This window comes from Procambarus clarkii, chromosome 10 (genome assembly GCF_040958095.1).
Source record: "Procambarus clarkii isolate CNS0578487 chromosome 10, FALCON_Pclarkii_2.0, whole genome shotgun sequence".
Taxonomy (NCBI): Eukaryota; Metazoa; Arthropoda; class Malacostraca; order Decapoda; family Cambaridae; genus Procambarus; species Procambarus clarkii.
Window position 1 is genome coordinate 13,716,796 of NC_091159.1, and position 25,000 is coordinate 13,741,795.

Here is a 25,000-nt window from a genome sequence, read left to right on the forward strand (position 1 = left end):
GATATGAGGACGAGAAAAAGTACCAGAGCAACTACAGTACCTTGGGGGACAGCTTTTCACTGTGAATGTTCTGGATTTTACTGTGTTGCCTATTTCACACTGCATTCTGTTTGTTAGAAGTTAAGGTCCATCTCCCTACTTGGCCAGTAATTCCACTTGAGCACATTTTGTGCACAATAAAACCATGGTCACATCTGACGAAAGCTTTTACAAAGTCTGTGTACATTACATCCGAGTTTTGCTCGTCTTCCATGGTACATAAGGCCATGTCAGTGATCTAGCAACTGAGAGAAACAATGATGTTTCTCCATTTTCTGGTATGTGGTTTGGTCATTATACCTTCAGCCACATTATTGTGGCTCATCATCTGCAAAATACAGAACAATACAGTTCTGCATTGTACTGCACTATAGTACAAATAACTCTTCACTTCTAAAGTAAATTTTACTAAATAATGTCTGCTATGAAACGTGTACTATTTTTATAGAAAAGTTGTGATTAGAATACTAAATTCTAACACAGGCTGTACATGTACAATATTTGAATTTCCTTTCCCCAGTGTGTTCTAGATAAGGACTCATAACTTCTAACTCACAAGGATGAGTTAATTGGAGTAACTGTGTGTGCAGTGCCCAGAAATTTGTTTATTACATTTTTTCTGTTTAGAAAAACCCTACTTAATATTAAATAATGCATACTTATATAAGTAATAGACAGCATAGGACAAAGCCTTTAATATTAAAGTGTTTATTCATCATCTATAATAGTCACAGCTGGAAAGCCAAGAGCTTTGAGATTATATTTTTATTAACAGATTTTCTTTTGTCTAACTTTGCAATGAAATACTGTAAATAGTAAATACCAATTAAATGCATAATGCATTTAATTACAGTAAATGCAGTTAAATATGTTTAAATAGACCCCCCCAAAAAAATATTGAAGCACTATCACTGGAATAGTGATAATCTCAGTTATACCATGTTTTATATAAAATCCACACAAATATAAAATTGGGCTAAAAATCAGGTATCAAGCATAGATAAATAACTATTTTCTTAGCAGGATACTTAAGACACTATGCTTTCCTTAATAATGGTCCTGCTGCTCACATTAACAGAATTATACTGCCAGGGCAGGTTCACATTCAACACCGTTGCAACATAGAATATTTCTAAAGTCCCCATCAGGTCACACTGGTGCAAGACACTAGAGTGACCTCTAGAAGCTGTGTTCAACTATACTTGAAAGGACTTGAGAATGGTCCAGGACGGACCGAAACGTCGTCGTCCTTTCAATTTCTAGTGTGTGGTTTGGTCAACATACTTAAAAGGGTTTAACCCCAGCCAATCCCTGAATCTTGAATGAGAACTTGCCAATAGGCGTCATGGACATGAAGCGAAACAAGCTATTAATAACCCCATACCTGGAGAGGGTTCTGGGAGTTCTTTTACTCTGAGCCCAGCCAGAGGCCAGACCCCATACCACAAAAATAGGTGGTAAGCCATCATGTTGGACAGAGGATGTGGGCATTGACTCATGACAGGTCAAGAGTCGAAAAAATAACATTTTTGGTCTCTGCCATTCTGAAGTGCATTTTATAACGGCCAGGATGAATATGAGGTGGGCTGTCAGAATACCACGTTGACATAAAGGTGCTCTCACCTGGTGGTAGTCGAAGGTAGAGCCGTGATAAGCAAACTCGCTCTTAATAAGATTACTTATTGCAGTCCCTTTAATACTGACTAATGGTTGACGGGGAGTTCTCATTATAGTAAACAAGACTACTATATAGCTTATTCCTGGCTAGTTCACGTCCTCTCCATTGTCTCCCCTGCACCAGTATGATCTGACAGACATCTGAAATGATCCCTGTTGCACCGGTGATGAATATCGACCTACCATGGCCAATAATATTTCTATCCCTGGGAACAGCAGGCAGCAGGACTTTACCTAAGGGAGCTACCGAGTGGACCAGCTTTGAAGGAGCATAAACTTCAAATTAAAGCTAATATTTAGTAGTAGCAGTGACTTAATTATTTAAATGAAATTCACAGAAAACATTAACTGGCCAAATTTAAGATTTCTACAAACCTGAACATTCTTAAAAGGAAAGACTTGTTACATTTTAATGAGACAAGGAGGGGGGGGGGGGGTTGAAGGGAAAGTGGGGAGCATAGAAGTGCATACAAGTCTGTGGAAGCAGACATGAAACAAGATTATTATTGTCAATTAAAAAAAATATAAATAAAAAAAGTAAAAACAAATGTGAATGTCAGTTAATTTAATGTTATTTTACTAACACAGTTTAAGACTAATTAAATGTAACTTATGTGCAGTAGAGTTACCTAATGGCCAGTCATTATTTTAACTGAACAGACTTTACATAATAAATTTTGAAAATATTCATGACATACCAGGAACCTCCAAATTTAAATAAAGGTTATGAGAACTGGTTACCGTATATATAACAAATAAAAAATTAAGAGCAACATAAAAGGGTAGCAGTGCAGTGCCTTACATCACACCAAGCACCATATACAACCCATGAAATTATTAAAGTAACAATATAATTAAGACATTACGCAAAAACAATTTTTTTTTTTTAAATACTGTATGAGATAGCTTTATCTTTTAAAGTAATTTTTACAATCTGATTCCTAGTACAAGTAACTGCTTCAGTTTCATGGTGTGATGGAAGCTTATAAAGTCAACTTGTAATAACAAAATAAAACTTAAAATTTTCTCTAATTCTGTGTAAGATAGTACAAGGATAACACTAAAAGCACACTTGAAAAAATGTTGGTGTGCTGTAGCACATGAAGCCAACAAAACTTACTTCCCAGACTAAGGAATAAGTTTACTGAACTAAACATTCAAATCTCTCTCAACCATGGCTACATATATCAAAGATCTTCTGAAAAACACCAATACAAAACTAAGTTAACATTTGTGGTCGAGATGCAAATCGAGGTAATGAGGTGCTTGAAAATTTTCAATAACTTGTTGCCACTGGGCAAGAAATTATGAAAATATATTAAAAGATAAAATGAGTAACATTGAGTGGTGATGAAAGGATTTCTTACCAGCCCTGTCATCGGAATCGTCGTCAGGGAATAAATCCACAACAGGGTCGTCACTTTTGTCTTTTTTCTCCTCCATAGAAGATTCAGAATCCTACAAATAAAAATCCATTTAGTTTAACTAAATTAAAAATAAAATTATAACTACTGAGACAATCACTCAAACAATTAAAACAATTAAAATCTTTTACAAACTACTTCAAAATTTTTGAAGATATGCTATCCAGGACTGGAATTTACACACAGTACTGTACAGTAAATCGCTGCCATAATAAGCTCTCGCACAAAAAATCTTCCTTATCTATCAATCCCATACATTCTTAACACCTTACTTTTGTTGTATTCTATGTACCTTTTCACATATAATGTGAAATATATCTGCATATTTTATATTTGCAGATATTTTTTGAGGTATTTTATATCATGATATATATGCATATTTTCAAAGGCAACAAATGTTTAATAATTTTTAATGATAATGATTTTAATGATTTTTAAACAATGCTTTTTTAAGTTACAATGGGTTTATCCTGCCTCAATTTGAATCATACTGTGCCCTAATACAAATGTACAAACCATGCCACACCAATGAAAACAGTTCCTATACTGTAGTACCGAAACATTTTACCAGCATATTAGTATGTTGCCTATTCATTAAGCTATTGTTTAATTTGTGCATTAACATATCACAGAAAATGCTTACTTCAATAATAAGTATTAAAATTAGTTATTAAATAATTAATTGTTTGAATAATTGTGCAAAAACAATGTATGAGCTACAGTATATGTTATTGTATAAAACAGAATGGCATCATCTGCAATTCAATTAGATACAAGGTGTACTGTATGTATATATTTTTACAATACTGTATAAACAATTCTGGTCGTGAGTTAACCATTATTTTGAAATAGTTTACTGTCCATAACTATCAGTCAAATTCAAATAATTATTATAAGGTTTTGTGCGCTTTGAGTCACACATTCCAATCAAACTGGATATGGACTAGTGTTATTAAACCAGGACAACAAGCCTCTCAACCCCATGTATCCAAGTAAAACAACAAGAAACTAACTTGTACATCCGCATCATATTTCTTGATGGTGGACATGAATTCTAAGTGTTTTTTGTCCTCCTCCAGTTGTGCCACATGCTGTTCAGAAGCTTGCAACTTTTGCTGTGTGGAGGCCAACTCGTCCCTAAGCCAGGCATTCTCCTGGCACAGTCGTCGCACCTGAGCTCGCAGCTTCTGTTTTTCTGCCTCAACAGTTTGCAAGTGTGAGGCCAGAGCAAGCATAATCTGTTAGGAAAGATTAAGTAAAAGGATTTTATACAAATAATAATATATCCACAATATCTTGAGGTTCTAAAGTAAAAACATTGTTGACAAAACACAATAAATCATACTTGCAATCATACAATACTGGATATCTGGAGGGAGCCGGTCGGCTGAGCGGACAGTACGCGGGGCTTGTGATCCTGTTATCTTGAGTTATCTTGAGATGATTTCGGGGCTTTAGTGTCCCCGCGGCCCGGTCCTCGACCAGGCCTCCACCCCCAGGAAGCAGCCTGTGACAGCTGACTAACACCCAGGTACCTATTTTACTGCTAGGTAACAGGGGCATAGGGTGAAAGAAACTTTGCCCATTGTTTCTCGCCGGCGCCTGGGATCGAACCCAGGACCACAGGATCGCAAGCCCGCGTGCTGTCCGCTCGGCCGACCGGCTCCCCATCGGTACACATCTCAGTGTTCACTCCTCAACCTAGTTGTTTATCAACTTTCCTAACACAATTCTCATTGTCAATTTCTACTAATCCAAATATTGTTTACACAAACATTCCTTTATGCAATGTGTAGACTAAATTGATTGTAAGCTAATGCGTATTAAACTGTAAATGTAGATGTGTTTACAAATCAATTACCATTTGTGATCTGTCGTTTCCTATCCCTGTAGACATAAATTCTGATATAAACGCAAACTCCAATACTACCATTCACAATAATCCACTTCCCAAAAAGATACTTTAATTAAAACTTGAGAGGTTGCTTACCTGAGCCTCTGAGAGCCCCAGTTCAATTTGGTCGAGGGACTTCTGGAGAATTCCTGCTTTTTCAGAGATAACATTGGAATCTGGCGGATGGTGCGACGAGGAAAGTGTGGAATTTATGCCACTGAGGATGGAATTGTGTTCATTTCTGAGTGCCTCTAGCCCCTGCACCACCGTCCGTGTGTGGGACGCCACCTCCTCCTGGGTCAGCGCTGTCATCCTCCCGATGCTCTCTATCTTCTTACTGAAACAAAACACATGTTGCTCAATACACAAGATAATAAACATGCTGAAATACAAGAACCAATTATGCTTATCACTATAAAACCCAATCAGACACCTGGTCACATCTTTAGTCTTTCTAAAACTATATAACACCAAAATGTTAAGGAATTTGTGGAGTAATATGAAGATAAATTATTTTAACAGCCCACAGGCATTCTGCTATCAAGTCTATACCTCACAGTACAATCTTAACTGTTCTCTTCAAATTAAAAAAAAAAAATTGACAGTCATAAAGGCATGAAGCTCAAATGGTGTACCTTTTAAGTATTTATGGCTTATTTTGCCATAAACAAATGTTAGTCATGTCCGTTTGTTTAAGATTTCCAACAGGAATCTTTATTTTCTCATAATGAGTAACCTAAGTATTGTAGACTTTCAGGTCAGGGTAAAAAGGTATAGAGCATTTTCTCCATGTTCGAAATTACGACGGAATGAGCTCTGAGGGTCAGGGGTCTTCAGTGCCAGCAATTAAAAAAACCTGTACAGTATTCAGAAACACATGAAGAAAGCAAGAAAGCAGAACTAAATCAACAACAACATTTATATACTGTATAATATTATATATATATATATATATATATATATATATATATATATATATATATATATATATATATATATATATTAAATATATATAGAGAAAATATGAAAATAATAGTAAATATATTTAGTCCTCCAGTGGCATTAATGAAGTGACAGACCACCACCACTGTGGATAACCCTAAGATTCACCTACAGCAAAATCTCTCCTCTTACCCAATGCATCATATTTCTAGCAGAATTGACATCTGGCAAAAATTTGTATTTTAGTAAAAATTACAAGGGGGGTTTTATATGTGGAGCATTAAAGTTTAAATATTTCTATCCAGGCAAAAGAGCTGCATTTTGTAGTGTCAAAATCTTGAGAACATGCTACACTACAAGGAGGGTATATGGCATGTTCTGCTAGTTGCTGTGGTGTTGTCTAAGATGTTGCAGTGTTATGGGGAGAAGTATTTGTGGCCATGGAGTATTTATACTATGTATAGTCTGTGTTGTCCATTTCAGTGCCATGCTTTTCTCTTGTGAACTGTATTGTCTCCACTTTCTGCTGGGGCTAAAAATGACATGGTCTTTTGTATGCACAATAACTCACTTTTTATTCTGTGCCTTTAATGAGAAATTCTGAAGATGGTAAATAATATAATTTTTATCTAGGAACATCTTACAGAGTACAGAAAATTAACCACTAATCATATTTTCCTTTTGTGTGGAAAGGAAGGGTGCAAGCAATCAAAGAGGAAGGAAACAAACAAAAGAGGAAACAAGCAAGAGAAAGGAAGGAAGCAAGAGAAAGGAAACAAGAGGAAGGAAGCAAAAATTATGATGCAAACAAGATATAAGAATGAAGGAGGCACTGAAGCATGAGAAAGTAAGGAAAGAAACAAGAAGCAAGTGGCAGGAAGGAAAGAAGCAAGTGGAAGAAAGGAAAGAAGCAAGTGGAAGAAAAGAAAAAAGCAAGTGGCAGGAAGGAAGGAAGCAAGAAGCAAGTGGCAGGAAGGCAAGAAGCAAGTGGCAGGAAGGAAAAAAGCAAGAAGCAAGTGGCAGGAAGGAAAAAAGCAAGAAGCAAGTGGCAGGAAGGAAAAAAGCAAGAAGCAAGTGGCAGGAAGGAAAAAAGCAAGAAGCAAGTGGCAGGAAGGAAAAAAGCAAGAAGCAAGTGGCAGGAAGGCAAGAAGCAAGAAGCAAGTACAGTAGTTGGGTGAAAGCAAGTGACAGAAATAAAGAAAGAAGCAATTGGTGGGAAGGAAGCAAGAAGAAAAGGAAGCAGGAAAATTAGAGGAGGTAGTGGGGGGGCATGTGTTGTAGAGGGTAGTTGTATTGATCAAGGCAGCTACTTAGCCTGTTCCCTCTTCCCTCCCGCCAAAGTTACCCGGATCAATAAACTCTGGTCACGGGACTCCGTCGCCCCCTTACCGAATATCCTCCACAAAACTTGTGAACAATTACTAAAACTTCGATATTTATTTAGCAAGTAACGTAATGATTGATGCGAGGACAATCAATGCTTGATGATATAAATGGCACATGACTTTCCTACAGGAAGGTGGGGGCGAGGCAAGATGAGCCAGCCAGCTTGCTTCAGTGTCACGAACTGTGGGGTGGCATACCTCAAGGTCAACATGGCGACGGTATCTGGCATTCACTAACTGCCATTCTTCATGTCCCTCGTGTAACAATGGCAACAATAATCCTCCTCATGGCGACAATAATACCTGTTGTTTATTATATTGTCCAAGACTCACAACCTACTTCAAAATGAACTGTAAGAGTTACATGATATACAGTGTTCTTACTGTTTACACAGATTCGGTCAAGCATTCAAACTACTGAAAGTTTGAAAGCTTTCAAATTGCTCACTGGAAAAGAAATCTCAATACATGAACAACTTATACGTAAGATTCTTATGTACAATAAAAAAAATAATGTAGAAATACAGAACAAAAAGTATGACACCCAATATGAAGTAGGCTTGACATAAGCAGTTACAGAATACAGTCAACCTATTAAGTGTACAATTATTCCAATCTTCTACCAGTAAACCAAAGGAGTACTGTCAGAACAGAAGGAACTCTACAAAATCCTGAAATAACTGTAGATCGCGGCCCGTTAACATGAAAAGCCTCACTGACCTGGCTATCACCAGAGAAGTCTGGCCTCAAGGTCGAACGGCAAGACTAAATAAATAAATAAAATAAATAAATAAATAATATAATATAATATAATATAATATATAATATAATATATATATTATAAATATATATTATAAATATATATATATATATATATATATATATATATATATATATATATATATATATATATATATATAGTATAACCCAGTCACATACCCTGTATTCAATTATTCAATCCTCACACTTATCGCTACTCTTTTGTTCCTGAACAAATAGCCTGGATGTCACACACAACGCAAAGGTCGATGATATTCTTGGGAGATATAAGAATTTTGCACCAAGACTGTAATTTTTTGTTGAATTATCTGCATGTCTCTTGCAAATAGTCTATACAGTATACCTAGGTCATAAAAGTATTTGTGTGTACGTCTGATACCATACTACTTGTGAAGGAGGAAATGTATATGTTTATCTCTCAGAATGTTTGGTAATATGTTTATTGTTTGTGATGTGTGTATATGTATGTATTAACACGATGAGAATAGCTTGAGCTACCTCATCCCTTTGTGTGTATTTTACATCAATAAACTTATTTCAATTTATCGCTACTCGCCCACTCAACTATACACTTCTCAGCCTCCCAAGTCTCGTCCCCCATTCACAAACTTTATTTTAAATCTACCAGACCTGGAAGCATGTCCCTTGAACCCTCACGTCTCCAAAACCACCACTAAACATTAGTGGTGGTGGCTCCACCACGCCAAACATGGCACACAAACATTAACCAAACAATATGAAACCAATACAGAATTATTTGAAATTCTTAATACTGTTGTTGTTCTTTACAGTAACATGGGTCGCGAACGGGCAGGAGGAAGGGTGGCACTGAGTCAATAGCGATACCTGTTTGATGGGGTTCAGGGAGTTGTTCTACTCCCCAAGCCCGGCCAGAGTTCAGAGGAAAGGATGGCACTGGAGCCAATACCCAGTCAGGGGGCAGGGAGGCACTGGAGCCAATACCCAGTCTGGGGGCAGGGAGGCACTGGGGCCAACAGCCAGTCAGGGGGCAGGGTGGCACTGGGGCCAACAGCCAGTCAGGGGGCAGGGTGGCACTGGGGCCAACAGCCAGTCAGGGGGCAGGGTGGCACTGGGGCCAACAGCCAGTCAGGGGGCAGGGTGGCACTGGGGCCAACAGCCAGTCAGGGGGCAGGGTGGCACCGGGGCCAACAGCCAGTCAGGGGGCAGGGTGGCACTGGGGCCAACAGCCAGTCAGGGGGCAGGGTGGCACTGGGGCCAACAGCCACACATGTTGGGGGGGGGGGGTGGCACTATCGCGAACAACACACTAATTTTTACGAGCGCAAAGAGCCATTATAAAACACAGTCAAGCCATCGTAAACAAAACTATGTGCGACGACATGGACGACGACGACGTGCAGTTTATGGTGATACATTGTTCAACATTACACAAATGTTCATACCAATGCCACAGAAGTATAATGATGCATGTGAACACAATTTATCTGTATAGATTGTTCATGACGGAACAATGTTACAAACTCGATAGTTTGTAAACAACATTACATTACGAGTACAACAGTTAACAATTCACAGTATATTACAAATAAATGAATAACCTCTCAATTCATATTTCTCATAATAGTGAAATACTATACAAAAAAACACGTTCTAGATTGTAGTTTTTTTTAACTTAAAATGTTGGTTTTCGTCATATTAATAGAGGAGGCTAGCGACCACTTCGTTAAAAATGCAACCATTTCACACAACCAGAAACACACGAAGCCACATAACTATTTAGGATGAGGCATAGAAAACTACAATAAATTTTCCTAATTGGCCACATTACCAAACTGGTCGATACCGTTAAATAAGCGACGTTTAAGGCAAGAGGGCGGGTGGATATGCAAGATAAGTTCATGGTGAGATAAAAGTCCGAGGAGCTGGTGCTAGCACGCCACCACCCCCCCGAGGGACCAGTTCTTACACAATCCATATTTTTCATAGTAATTTATCAAGTAGAAATGCAAGACTGCAATTTACTATTCTGTTAGGTGCAGTCTTCGTGACTGTAGATTCTATACACTTGTAATATAAAAGTTTAAATTTAAATTTTGCCCCGAGGGGCGAGTTTTTTGGGCAGCGCCACTCATCTTTTGAGTGGACATACCGCCCTAACAGTATGTACAACACTCCCCAAAAGGACGAAAACCCGCTGGGTTGTTCATCCTGTCACTTGTACCCAGAAACAGCTGGGACTTGCTTAACTGTCTCAAGTAAACAGTTCCTCAAACAAGAAGATTAACATCTGTCAACCCTTAAAAGCTTACGTTATCTTGCGAGTGCAAAATGGGGGAATCTTTTAAGAACAGTATCAATATTTGACAAATAGTGTTTTCCTAACTCAAACAATGTGGGGTTTATTATTCTACACATATTCCTAATGTCTCTCAGGTGTTCACATTCACGTAGATAGTGGTCAAGGTGTAACACTGTAAAAGTGTTTGGTTTAGGTTAATACATACATAGAGTACATGAGTCACAGACAAGGATCTGAAAGGCGCCAGTTTGACCACCGGAAAGTCACACGTCTAAGCGTTAATGACCTCAAGTGACCTGAGGTCAGATCATGAGAATTTCACCTTGCTTCCGCTAAGCTTATAATTGTAGTCTGGTAGCCTTCAAACATGCCGACGTTTAAGGAGTGGCTTGGTAGTGCCGGAGGCTATCTACTTGTGGGCGGAGTTAGCTACTAGGTTCCCCAATATAAACTCGGAGAGCTATCCAGCATGAAGCAATCAAGAGAACAGCAGACGAGCAGAGCAGAGGAGACGGCCCTAGCAGGGAGGCTGTCGGCCGGCAGGGCGGGAGTCTCTGTGAACTACAGACCCCCCCCCCTCTCTATTCAACTTAGACTCAGTCCTCGGTGAGTGAACATTAAGGTGACTTGTCGTGTTTTACAAGTGTTGTGTGACGATCAGGGGCAGTCAATTGTAGTGTTCTCAGATTCTTGGAGGATGACTCACTTTGAATATTAATCTTTAACATTTTAATTGGATTGCTTAAGTTATGATATTTATCATGGAAAATATAATTGTTGAATTTATTATTTAAATGGTCTTTCACTGTGTCCCTAGAGTTGAGTTGAGGTGAGAAAGCCTCGGGGATTATTGGTTCCCTGATTTTAATGAGTACATGGTACAGAGGGAACATACTAATAATGAACTCATGATAACATCTTTTGAGAATTTTGTGATACAGGCAAGTTCCATTCCTTGTCTTGTATGTAATGATCATGAATGGATGGTGGCAGCATTTCGTCTTCTACTATCTACTTTCTACTATCTACTCTTCTACTCCTACTTATCTACACCTCTCCCTCCACCCCTCTCTAAACTCTCACTTTCAACTAATGACCCTCCTCGCTCCTCCCACCTCTCTGCCTCTCACCCCAAACCCTCACTAATTGCTTCACTATTCATTTCTTTCCTCTCGTTTTCTCTTATACGTTTGTGGCAATGATTCTGTATTCTAGAGTTCTCTCTAGAGTTCCGGGTAGCTGATCCAGTTACGGCGCCTTGTAGTCTTAGCACCTAGGTAGTCAAATACCTAGGTTACAAGGTGTTGAACGAGAGAGGTTGCCTCAGGAACTCTGGGAATGCTCTAGAATAGTTAGCTAACTGGGGACGGGATAACGGACTAGAGAGAGCTGTTTCCCCCGGCCTCGTTAGTTAACTGGGGGGTGGAATAATGGACAAGATAGAGCTATTTCCCCCACCCCCCGTTACAAAGGCGGTGTCCGTCACTCTCACCACAGATTCTGCAACTTCGCTGATCAACTGTTGTTTCCATTCCGAATCGCCATAGATATTTGTATCCAAGACGGATTCTCGCTATTACTGATTCTCTCCCGCGTCCTCCTCCTCTTCGTTCATAATGATTGGGATTGCCAGCTGCAACCATGTTGTACCATCTTACAGATTCACTGGTTTGTGTTTTATCCTCCTTTCCTCAGTTACCTTGTCACGGTGATATTGCCTGATGATACCTCTAATTTGTAGTAGTCTTGGGTATGAAGTATGGGTATGATCTCCTTCAGCTTGTGGTTTGTGCGAGTATCACTGTCATAGATACGACTCGCACACTTGAACATTTGTGACGAGTTATTAAATGGTAATGACCCTAATACACAAACAATCAAGTCACTGGACCCGTATAAACACACAAAATAGTGTAGAAGAACTTTTCAACTTTCAGTACACTGGACGTGTGTCATACTACTGCCACACGGGTATGATCCCCGGGCCACGGGCACATTGATCCCCGAAACCATGGCAAAGTAACCACAAGGTATAGTGTTACATATGTAATGACTTTGCCTCCTTCATGGTCCAAACATACTAGTGCTCGGGAACTCGACACGGATAAACAATACTTGTTGAAGCCGTAATTTCCTCTGCCGTCTCTGCACTCCTGGAGGCGTCTATGTCGCACAATTCCCAGTGATTCCATACGTTTATTTAGAATAATTTATGGGAGGCCGTTAATTATGTGCCGACCTGTAACGGAATACTGTTTTGCCTTTATTACACCTTCAAAGCATCAGAAATAGTAAGATGAGGTAAGCACTGAGTGGGCAGGTGAACATAACAACATTGAGTATATCACAGGAAAACTTATAGAAAGCAGGATGGGTACGGCAAGGCGCATGTCTAAGATACCCTCGGGGGAGGATGGAGGAAAGGGTGCCTATGCAGGCTATGAGTCACAATAACGTGGCTGAAGTATGTTGACCAATCCACACACTAGAAAATGAAGGGACGACGACGTTTCGGTCCGTCCTGGACCATTCTCAAGTAGATTGTCCAGGACGGAGAATGGTCCAAGACGGACCGAAACGTCGTCGTCCCTTCATTTTCTAGTGTGTGGATTGGTCAACAAAGGGAGCCTATATTGTGCCACCAGTTCAAAGGGAACCATTTTACAAAGTGTGGGTCAAGCGTCGGTGCTGTGAAACAGGGTGTGTCACAGGGACGAGAGAGTGATCCGATTAAGGTAATTTGGCACCATTGACAAGCTGGCGGGATCGTGTGCATTTGGCTTTAAGTAAGGCTTGCTTGGGTGGCTCAATTGTTCTCGTTAATATACAAATACTTCATTCATACATTCACTAATTATATATATATATATATATATATATATATATATATATATATATATATATATATATATATATATATATATAATATATATATATATATATATTATTAAATATGACCGAAAAAGTGTATACTTTTTCGGTCATATTTAATAATATATGTCTACAGGAAAGACTGCTACCAAAATATAATATTATATATATATATATATATATATATATATATATATATATATATATATATATATATATATATATATATATATATATATATATATATATATATATATATATATATATATATATAAGGCACAACTCTTCTAAACACGAGAGTGAAGTATACAACTTTAGAACACTTTCCCACCAGGAGACTCGAACCCTAGCCAGCACAGAAGCCTTCCAGCAACTGGCATAACAGGTACGCCTTAACCCACTCCACCACCCGCTCAGACTCTTAAAAGAGATGGTAATTTCGGAGTATTTAAATACACCAAAGATCATCACCTCCCAAGAGCACCAGAGCAAGTGAGGGGTCATTTAGACGTTAATTTCATCAAGTCCCTGTTAATATGGGAAGACACAGTGTCTATGCTTAAGGCACAACTCTTCTAAACACGAGAGTGAAGTATACAACTTTAGAACACTTTCCCGCCAGGAGACTCGAACCCTAGCCAGCACAGAAGCCTTCCAGCAACTGGCATAACAGGTACGCCTTAACCCACTCCACCACCCGCTCAGACTCTTAAAAGAGATGGTAATTTCGGAGTATTTAAATACACCAAAGATCATCACCTCCCAAGAGCACCAGAGCAAGTGAGGGGTCATTTAGACGTTAATTTCATCAAGTCCCTGTTAATATGGGAAGACACAGTGTCTATGCTTAAGGCACAACTCTTCTAAACACGAGAGTGAAGTATACAACTTTAGAACACTTTCCCACCAGGAGACTCGAACCCTAGCCAGCACAGAAGCCTTCCAGCAACTGGCATAACAGGTACGCCTTAACCCACTCCACCACCCGCTCAGACTCTTAAAAGAGATGGTAATTTCGGAGTATTTAAATACACCAAAGATCATCACCTCCCAAGAGCACCAGAGCAAGTGAGGGGTCATTTAGACGTTAATTTCATCAAGTCCCTGTTAATATGGGAAGACACAGTGTCTATGCTTAAGGCACAACTCTTCTAAACACGAGAGTGAAGTATACAACTTTAGAACACTTTCCCACCAGGAGACTCGAACCCTAGCCAGCACAGAAGCCTTCCAGCAACTGGCATAACAGGTACGCCTTAACCCACTCCACCACCCGCTCAGACTCTTAAAAGAGATGGTAATTTCGGAGTATTTAAATACACCAAAGATCATCACCTCCCAAGAGCACCAGAGCAAGTGAGGGGTCATTTAGACGTTAATTTCATCAAGTCCCTGTTAATATGTTCTAAAGTTGTATACTTCACTCTCGTGTTTAGAAGAGTTGTGCCTTAAGCATAGACACTGTGTCTTCCCATATTAACAGGGACTTGATGAAATTAACGTCTAAATGACCCCTCACTTGCTCTGGTGCTCTTGGGAGGTGATGATCTTTGGTGTATTTAAATACTCCGAAATTACCATCTCTTTTAAGAGTCTGAGCGGGTGGTGGAGTGGGTTAAGGCGTACCTGTTATGCCAGTTGCTGGAAGGCTTCTGTGCTGGCTAGGGTTCGAGTCTCCTGGTGGGAAAGTGTTCTAAAGTTGTATATATATATATATATATATATATATATGTCGTACCTAGTAGCCAGACCGCACTTCTCGGCTTACTATGCAAGGCCCGATTTGTCTAATAAGCCAAGTTTTCCTGAATTAATATATTTTCTCAAATTTTTTTTCTTATGAAATGATAAAGCTACCTATTTCATTATGTATAAGGTCAATTTTTTTTTATTGGAGTTAAAATTAACGTAGATATATGACCGAACCTAACCAACTCTACCTAACCTATCTTTATACGTTAGGTAGCCGAAAAAGTTAAGTTAGGTTAGGTAGGTTAGGTAGTCGAAAAACAATTCATGAAAACTTGGCTTATTAGGCAAATCGGGCCTTGCATAGTAGGCCGAGAAGTGCGTTCTGTCTACTAGGTACGACATATATATATATGAACAAGCTTGAATGGTCCCCAATCATAATTACGAATGAAAACTCCACACCCCAGAAGTGACACGAACCCAGACAGCCAGGAGCACAATGCAACTGGTACCTTAACCGCTCGACCATCAATGACTACAAAATAGCCTCGGCTACCATCGTCTTTTGTACGGTCACTGATGGTCGAGTGGTTAAGGTACCATGTACACCAGTTGCATTGTGCTCCTGGCTGTCTGGTTTCGAGTCACTTCTAGGGTTTGAAGTTTTCATTCGTAATTATGTTTGGGGACCATTCAAGCTTGTTCGCATATTATATATATATATATATATATATATATATATATATATATATATATATATATATATATATATATATATATATATATATATATATAAGTGAATGTAAATTACGTGTGTATAATACTGTCTATGCAGAACAGAAGAACGTATTCGCAGTGGCTACCACTGTAATTGGATGGCAACGTGTATCAATCTATCTTCCAGGTCACAGGTAAAAGCCCCCATCACAGTGGATTCTATGAGGCTGCATGAAGAGGGGAAAGGAGGAGGGAGGAGGAAGGAAGGGAAAGGAGTAGAAGGGAGGTAGGGGAAGGAGGAGGGAGGGAGGGAGGGAGGTAGGGGGAGGTAGGGGGAGGTAGGGGGAGGGAGGGAGGGAGGTAGGGGGAAGGAGGGGGAGCAGAGCGGGTGGGGGGGAGCTGAGAGGGGGGAGGCGGCGAGCCAGTAGGTGGGTGCTCCAGTGAGCCAGCTGGGCCGGCGCCTGCCAAGCTATACCCATTACTAAGGCCAGACGGTGCGGCGCCACGCTAACTCATCCCACCGTCGCCGTCTCTTACACAATCATTTTATTTTGAACCACACATTCATCCCGTGACCCGCTGTAAAAGTTTACTTTGTGTTGATTCCGGAGATCAATGCCCCTACGGACCGGCCTCTGATCACGCCTCGTGGTTGGTCAGGTTAACTAGGCTGTTAGACACTTAGCTGCCCGTAGTCTATGAATTACAGACCGGTTGATCAGGTATCACTAAAGGTGCTTATCAAGTTCTCTTTAAAACACCGTGAAAGATTGCCAAGTTATGCCTTATACTTAGAGGGAGGGTGTTTTAAAGTCTTGGGCCATGAATTCATAGAATTATCTTGGCGTACCTGTTGCAGCTCTACTTTTCAAAAGGCCTATTTTACAATGCTTCCTGCTATGCCTCGCAGTCTTAATAAGGAGTTATTTCTATGTGCAGATTTAGAACCAGTCCCACAATGGAATACAGAAATAGACCCTTAATGTTCCTTTCCCTAAGTAGACAGATAGATTGATCAAGATTAAGCCACCCAAGAGGTGGCACGGGCATGAATAGCCCGTAATGGACACTTTTTTTTTTTTTAGATTCAGCTACTCAGAACAAAAAGTTCCAAGTAGCACGGGCTATGGTGAGCCCGTAGTGGACTTACCTGCCACAGGAGCAGGGCTGCAACTTGGCGCAACAAACACTAGTTGCATTTCATTTATATTTGTCTACCAGGCACCAGTCCCGTAGCGCGGTGGAAGTGATGTCACGCTGGGCTTGGGAACTAAACCCCCCAATGTTCTGACAGTGTCCAGGTCTTCATAGTGTGCAACATAATACATATAGTTAAACAAGTAACGAACTTTCAACACCATCTAACTGTTTCGTCCCTCCCTCCATAACCCCCCCCACCCCCATCTTGTATGTGTTGTAACAAATGCTAGGGACTAATAGGGACATATCACAGAAATATCAGCTAAGAGCTGTTATCCTATATAAGTTCATTTGAAGTCTGGTCTTAGAAGTCAATTTAATGAGTATCGTCTTGCATTGTGCTTGCAGTCTTCTAAATTTCCTTGAAGTTGGACCAGATAAAAAAATTCTGAAGATATCGGAATAATAACATCGCTAATTATGGCCGAAAATAAGGTGGTCGAGGGAGCGAATCCATAATTGCAAAACAAGTACCAGTGGAGATTCGAGATGGAAATAACAACCGAGCAGCTGGGTTGTAGAATTTGAAATGCAAGTGTTGACCAGACCACACTAGAAGGTGAAGGGACGACGACGTTTCGGTCCGTCCTGGACCATTCTCAAGTCGCTTGTGACGAACAACGTCTGGACCACTACCCCAGCTTCAAGACATTAGAAGTATGTGTATGTATGAAGTATGTGCAATAAACCCTACATTTATTTAAGAAAACTATTTTTTTCCAAATATAGACAATGTCCCCAAACGGTTCTCATACGTTGAGCGTGCAAGATAACGTTATCTTAAGCGTTGCCAAGATGATAATCCCCCCAGTTGTGTCTGGGTATAAATAACAGTATGGAGAACCCGGCTGGTTCTATCCCTACTGGGAAGTGATGCACATGCTGCTATGACGGTATATTCACCCTGAAGATGAGCGACCGCCCAACAAACTAGCCCATCCGATACAAAATTAAGATAGTAAACCCGCCAACAAATCTCTATTGTAGTGACGTGTCCAACCAGAACGGACCAGGACTTTTTTTTTTTTTTTTTTTTTTTACACAATTTGAAGAAGGGTTCATGAGGCCATCCAAGAGCGCGGTACCTACTCTAGCCGAGAGCGAACTGGTGTTGTCAGTTTTTGAACCGACTTGCTGACAAGTTCAACACGCTGATCTCATGGTCATCAAAGTACCAACCTTCACCGCAAGATACTAACATCACTGAGCACTACGTTTCTGCCACTCATCCATATGCTTGTCCAAGTGGCAAAATGAAATCCTCAAATTAGGCAAAATTGTAATTAATTTTGTCAATAAAGATGTTAATAATAAATAAAATCTCCCTGCAGCGCCACATTTTTTTAAGCTATCGATCCCCGCTTAAAAACTGCAGTGGTTTAGGGAAATTAATAACCCCGTAGTATTAACGCTTTTAGGGACTAACGAGTATCGGCTCCGGTAGGTTAGGTAGGAAGGTATTGACGCTGAGGGTACGGCTAATCCACCGCATTTTTTTACGGAGGGGAAATCAGGAGAACGGGCTGCCTCCCCAGCACAAGCTCCCTCCTGCAGGTAATGCAGGTAATGACCCCTGCCTGCGCCAAGATGACACCCCGTCATGTAACAATGGGTGATGCCACTTCCAGGGAGGAGGGAAGGTGGGACCCAGCCAGCCAGCTGTCTGGGCCGCCAGTGACGTCATCAAGTGCAGCACGGAGCAGACAATGGGTGAACCTACACACCCACGCGTCTCTAGGCCCACTCATTCCCAGCCAATCCATTCACTCCCGATAATACTTTTCCATTTACTCAGTTACCTCCATTCCTCGTCTCCGACTTTGTTCTCTTACATTAGTCTCCCTCCCGCCATGACGCGCCAGGATACGTCCCCGGTAACCCTCGTCCTGGGAACATTCCTGAACCGTTTATACACAAGGCGGCGACAACACAGCTCGCTCAGTGCTGTACGTTGCACATTATTGAATTTGTTCACATTCCATCAGTGTTGCAGCATGTGTGAATACTTTACCGAAATGTTTACATTTGATCAGATCTGGATAATCAATCTTAAACATAAATTGTTTAGCTAAAAGTAAGTGCAGTACCTTATCCCATTATGCGAGTACACCTTCTGCCACCTTCCTCTGACTGAATGAGGTCTATAGTTAAATGAGCTTAGTGCCACACGAACCCAAAGAGAGTAGTGTTAGATATAAAGGCAACACAACTACGTCATCCTTAATAGCACTCCTCAAGTGCGCGAACTTGCAACGCCATTCAACAAAAACGGGATTAAAGCCGTTTATATTTATAAACATCCGAAATGTACTTAACTTGTATGCAAACATCTCTGAAGTTACATTGAAACTTGCTCATCTGCTGTTAAACGAGGCAACTTTAACTTGCAGTATTATAATGAGCTCACCAATTCACCAATATCAAAATCAAATTGGTACTGACAAGACTGATTTCACAGATTAGCATGTACTCCATGGAGTACATATGTACTCCTACACCTCCCCCCCATACACCTCGTGCACCTGTACACGCGATCATCTTCCAAATTCCATCCCTCCCCCCCCTCGTCGACCCATCACAGTACCTCCCCTCCACCCATCACTGCCCCCCCATTCCCTTATCCACTTATATCCCCCCACCCAAGCCCTACCTATAGTCTACCCCCCTAACAAAATGACTACTAATACACATATAATTACAATCATATAGTACAGTAAAAAATATTACAGTACAGAGTAACAACAGTTACAAAACATTAATTAATACGTTTAAAGAAACGACTAACTCCGGGGCGTGGGGTCACTGATCCTCGGAACCATCAAGGTACTGTACTTCAAAATAGCACCCTTAGTGAAAAAAATCTTATAGGCCTACCGTGCCCAGCACACATCATGAGGGATGGGAACATTTAACCAAAGCTTCAACAAGTGTTACTGACAGGCGTAATATAATTATTCAACATTCCCTGTGCAACAACTGAGTACAAACGACAATACAATGCATACTGCATGAAGAGGCCGACAGAACCATAATAAATTATGTCGCTCTAATAAACATTATTCTAACGTAGAAAGAATTCAGTAGACTAGACAATAGAAGAAAGGAGGCTACTGAAACACACCGAGCTACGGGCCTGTGTCACTACCAACGAAAACAATCATTCACTCATAACAGAACGAAAACAAAAAGAAAGCCATTCAAATTAACGTAATAAACAAATACACTTGACATGTCTATACATAAATACCACAGCGGCAGGAAACAAAAAGGATGAGTATGGGGAGCAGAAACTACCGCTCACAGGATGAGTATGGGGAGCACAATAAACTACCGCTCACAGGATGAGTATGGGAGTGCACAATAAACTACCACTCACAGGATGAGTATGGGAGTGCACAATAAACTCCCGCTCACAGGATGAGTATGGGGGTGCACAATAAACTACCGCTCACAGGATGAGTATGGGGGTGCAGAAACTACCGCTCACAGGATGAGTATGGGGTGCACAAACTCCCGCTCACAGGATGAGTATGGGGAGCACAATAAACTCCCGCTCACAGGATGAGTATGGGGAGCACAATAAACTCCCGCTCACAGGATGAGTATACTAGCAGCCGCCGGCGGCAACAATAACAAAACATTAATGCCCGGAGCCACCTTGATAGAGATCTAAATACCTTGCCGACACAGCACAGCCCAGGAGCACTGCTTCAAGCTACAGGAAACCACATCTACAACTTTAACTTGACTACACGACCCGCACTATCCAGCGGCGACCTTGGCCGACCCAAGAACAGGAAGGGAAGGGGGGGGGGGGTGAAGTTCAAGAGAAGCCAGCGTGGAGTGACTGGGTAGCACTCCAGTTTTTTCTCTCACACATTATCACACACGTACGTGAACAAGGAATGAGGCACTTGAAATAATCGTATACGCCAAAGACGTAGCGACCAATTTCACCTTGGATCCGGAAAAACGGTTTAATCTCTGAACAAGGCCACTTGCACGATGATATACAAGATGCTCGTAACAGTGCAAATTGTTGTAACGTCACGGTATAACTGGTTTATATTAGTTATCCTTCAAATTATCTTCCTTCTAATAATATATGTCATACTAGCCACAACTTATGATTTTTTGTATCACAAAGCTTCAGAATCAAAATTTGATTCATAATTATAAAGTATATAATTGTAAAGATTGTGTTCTGGCTATTATTATAATAGGTTATGATATTATTATGGCTATTATTACGTAAATATACTGAAGTTCCCTGTAAACCACCAATTATAAATGTATAACCATTTTGAGTAAACAATTATATATTTGATTATCGGATGGCTGGAACGCAGCCAAGGTTATTCAAAGATTAAAAATAAATTAAAAGGTTTCCAACAACAGACCATTATCTATAGAATGCATGACAGGCTGACCGATCATGCAGGAGCACAAACGTGGGAAGGTTGTATTCACCTAGTTGTGCTTACGGGGGTTGAGCTCTGGCTCTTTGATCCCGCCTCTCAACTGTATACTCCTAAACTGGCCAGGGGCTCTTGACAACCACGATGACATTCACAGAAACACGTAACTAACAATTGAATTGGAATGGTATCTTCCTATGGTTTACATGTGTTTAGTGAGACACAACCCTCAAGTGCTACTCATAATTACTGCCCAGCGACATATCTCTCTCTCTCTCTCTTTGCCCAGCTGTGTAGCGGCTATCAGTCAACCCAGACCATAACGAGGAAAGTTAAACCTGCGGACTGGTATAGCTATGTTAGCACTGGTATCGCCTGTGTGGGTAATGCTATTGACAGGCCTCAGATACCTGAGGCAATGGGTATGCCTCAGAATATTGATACGTGTGCTCACAATACCTTTCAAAAGGCCTTTAAATTATATCCATTAAATAATATTCCCGTGTATTTTACTAATATATTATAAAATATGACACTTTTACATAAAGTGTCGTTTGATTAAGAACATGACAAAATACTAATGAAAAGAAGACGCAGGCACACGAACTCCATTCCTTGCACTGACCTATGTTTATACAAGTTATTTCAGTCATGAACTTGAAGTGTTACTTCACCGGAGGTAAAAGAACCAGCCATGAATAGGGGCGCCAGGCGTAACAAGCCTCGTATTCATGCCGCTTCATCCATCCTTCTCACAAAAGAAATGTACGCCAAGCATTGAGCTTTCAGGAGTGATGACGCTTCCAGTAGCTGGTCACCTTAATCATGTCATCCAGCCGCCCACCTTCCTCGCTAACCTTCCAGCTGGTCTCCCATCTTGTCTAGCTGGTCTCCCAACTGTCTAGACCATAACCAACAGACAACACCCCACACATTGAGGCGGTTATCTGACAGTTGAGATGCAGGACCAAAGAGCCGGAGCTCGCCGCTCCATGCAACAGCCTGGTGGACCAAACTCTGACAAGTCAAGCCTGAACTTGGGCCGGGTTTGAGGAGTAGTAGTAGTCCCAGAACCCCATCAAGCAGGTATCAACCCCCGCTAGGATAATTAGGCGAGTACATTCGCCAATACCTGCTACCCATTCACAAACCACTTGTCATTCAACATTCGCTAGCACACAACCCAGGTTAACCGGCTTTAGAGGAGGAAAGGATAACGCAAGAAGGCATAGGTGTAAAGTAGACCCCAACCGTGTCTTAAGAATCTACAGAAGTTCTCCTCCAGTGTAAAGAACTAAAAGGTAAGTAGTTGAAGGTAATTCCATACACCGTAATGAGTGCAGGTATGACACTCGGCGAGAAAGTTGGAGTCACTGAAATACATCACTGATTACCTGGTTGATACCAGGTTGATGGGGTTCTGGGAGTTCTTCTACTCCCCAAGCCCGGCCCGAGCCCAGGCTTGACTTGTGAGAGTTTGGTCCACCAGGCTGTTGCTTGGAGCGGCCCGCAGGCCCACATACCCACCACAGCCCGGTTGGTCCGGCACTCCTTGGAGGAATAAATCTAGTTTCCTCTTGAAAATGTCCACGATTGTTGCTGGTGGAGGCTCTGGTGATGACAAACCTGTGTTCAAGACGGAACTTCATTAACACCTCTAAGGGTACCTGATGAGTCGGGCTGGCTGGGGGCTTATCTCGGACTGCAAGCAACAGACACAGACAGTCTGACCGATCAGTCAACCAGGCAGCGGAGTCAGTGATCCTTGGAAACACAAGTCACAAAGGAGCAGCTGACAGGTGGGATGCGCTAAGCGATAACATCAGAATCAGGTTGCAATGGTGCACAGGCACAATAGGGTGGGAATGCCTAATCATATTCCAAACATATACCATTGTTATATCAAAAACCAATCCCAGCACTGTTCTGCAAGGCACTGTGATCTCACCGTCACTGGAGCTCATCCTCAAATGATGTGGGAATACCGTACCTCGTTTTCTGTTGCACACTGGAAGGCTCTTAATTAAAAAATGAACAGCCCTCCAATGCACAACAGAAATCAGATTGTTCAACAGTAATAAATTCTAACTACTTTGGTTTACAATCAGCCAAACAGAAAAAACAGGATAAACACATCCAAGTGTGTTCTTACAGTGGAAGTAGGAGAACTATCTGGTAATTACAACCCCTCCCGCCAAACACACACCGAAACTACGACGTTGGTACAACGTCCGAACAAGTTTTAACACTTCCTAACCAGTTATAACAACCGATAAAGCAAGTTGTAACAACGTTCTAATACGTCATAAACACGTTAAGCCAAGATGTAACAACTTTATTACAAGTTGTAACAAGCGGAAAATAGAGACAGTTAGGGTTTGTGTTTCCAGGGATCCTCCTGAAATGACAGTACTTAACTATTTGGTCGAAAGTGCCAGCATGCAGTGATGGACCACCAGAAAACCACTTTTGGTACGATTGATTTTAGTCTGGAGAGGATTGAGCTGAAAGCAAAACTCAAATAGTCGTAGGCCTTCGATAGCACACATGTACTATATTAGGCCTATGATTGCTAGCAGAGGTTAATATTTATGTTGGGCTTAAAAAAAAAATCTGGTTTGTCCAAATAGTTACTATACGTACTTAACTTTTAGGAGGATGGGCTGTTTTATAAATTGTTATTTTAATGTCTATTGTGTTCGTGTTAATATTAGTAATGTTGTCGGTTCATAAATAAGCTATCTGGATCTTCAACTTCCATTTCATAGTTTTTCTCTATCGTCGTCTCTATTATTTTAAGTACAGATCCAATACTACTTTTTTAATAATTCTTTTTTTTTAATAATAATACTTTTTTTAATCTAGAAATACGCCTAGATTTTTCTTTATTCTGCGTATGTGAACAAATATTTTGGATTTTCGTTAATCCCTTGTATGCCTTCCTGTTTCAGTTGCAATTTTTCAATCTGGGCTTCAGCTAGTGTTTTATGAGGGAGGTAGGAGCAAGGTGTAGGGGTGGATGTCTATGTTTATATGAGATGTCACTCATTGCCTCACCAATGAAGCAACGAGTGACTCACATCTACTCACTCTCGCACAGCCTATTCTCACAATTCTAGCCTAACACTGTGGCAACACATTCCTCTTGCCAACGGAACCAAACAACGCAGTGGAAGACCGAGCGACCTCTGCGGCTGACACGGCTAGACGGCGCTCCCCAACACCAAAAATAACCTCAATAATGGATCCAGGAGAATAATAGAAGACGTTAGTTCCCTTTCTACCCCACCCCACCTACCAGACCTCATAGGTGCATCGCAAATGCAGCTACAATACAGCCTGCATTGGAACGAAAATAGTCATTGGGTTTGTGGTGCCAAACTACAGCCACTAACAGGTTTCTAAGATGAATCTTTCAGTTCAATCGCGAGGGTACAGAAGGCAGCTGCAGTTTCAGCACCCGAGGAACAAGACAATAAGGGAAGGTGGGCAGTTAGTCAGTCAGGGTCGAGATGATGGTCAGGTGGGTGCGGGCAGAAGCCCTCTAACAGCCGCCCTCCACCTGGATTGTTTGGTAAATCTCCCCGGCACTGTATCAGGGTCTGTGTCATTCTCTTGTACATAGTGATCTCTTACACGACCAGAAAAAATACCAGCAACAACTCCAATAACAAATTGCT

At 40.9% G+C, this 25,000-nt stretch overlaps 1 protein-coding gene across 27 annotated transcripts in view; it reads right to left on the reverse strand.

Annotated features, from left to right (window-relative positions):
• The window catches only part of Klc (kinesin light chain), a 187,686-nt gene that overhangs the window by 64,203 nt on the left and 98,483 nt on the right, over positions 1-25,000 (reverse strand). For all 27 annotated transcript variants that reach the window (XR_011227967.1, XR_011227966.1, XM_069321609.1 and 24 more), the window contains 3 exons: positions 5,131-5,371; positions 4,154-4,378; positions 3,084-3,174 (listed from right to left, as the gene is read on the reverse strand). Coding sequence is in view for 25 of the 27 variants with exons in the window: in XM_069321609.1 (XP_069177710.1) it covers positions 3,084-3,174; positions 4,154-4,378; positions 5,131-5,371 (557 nt within the window). In the remaining 2 variants the exon portion in view is untranslated. The remainder of the gene's footprint in view (positions 1-3,083; positions 3,175-4,153; positions 4,379-5,130; positions 5,372-25,000) is intronic.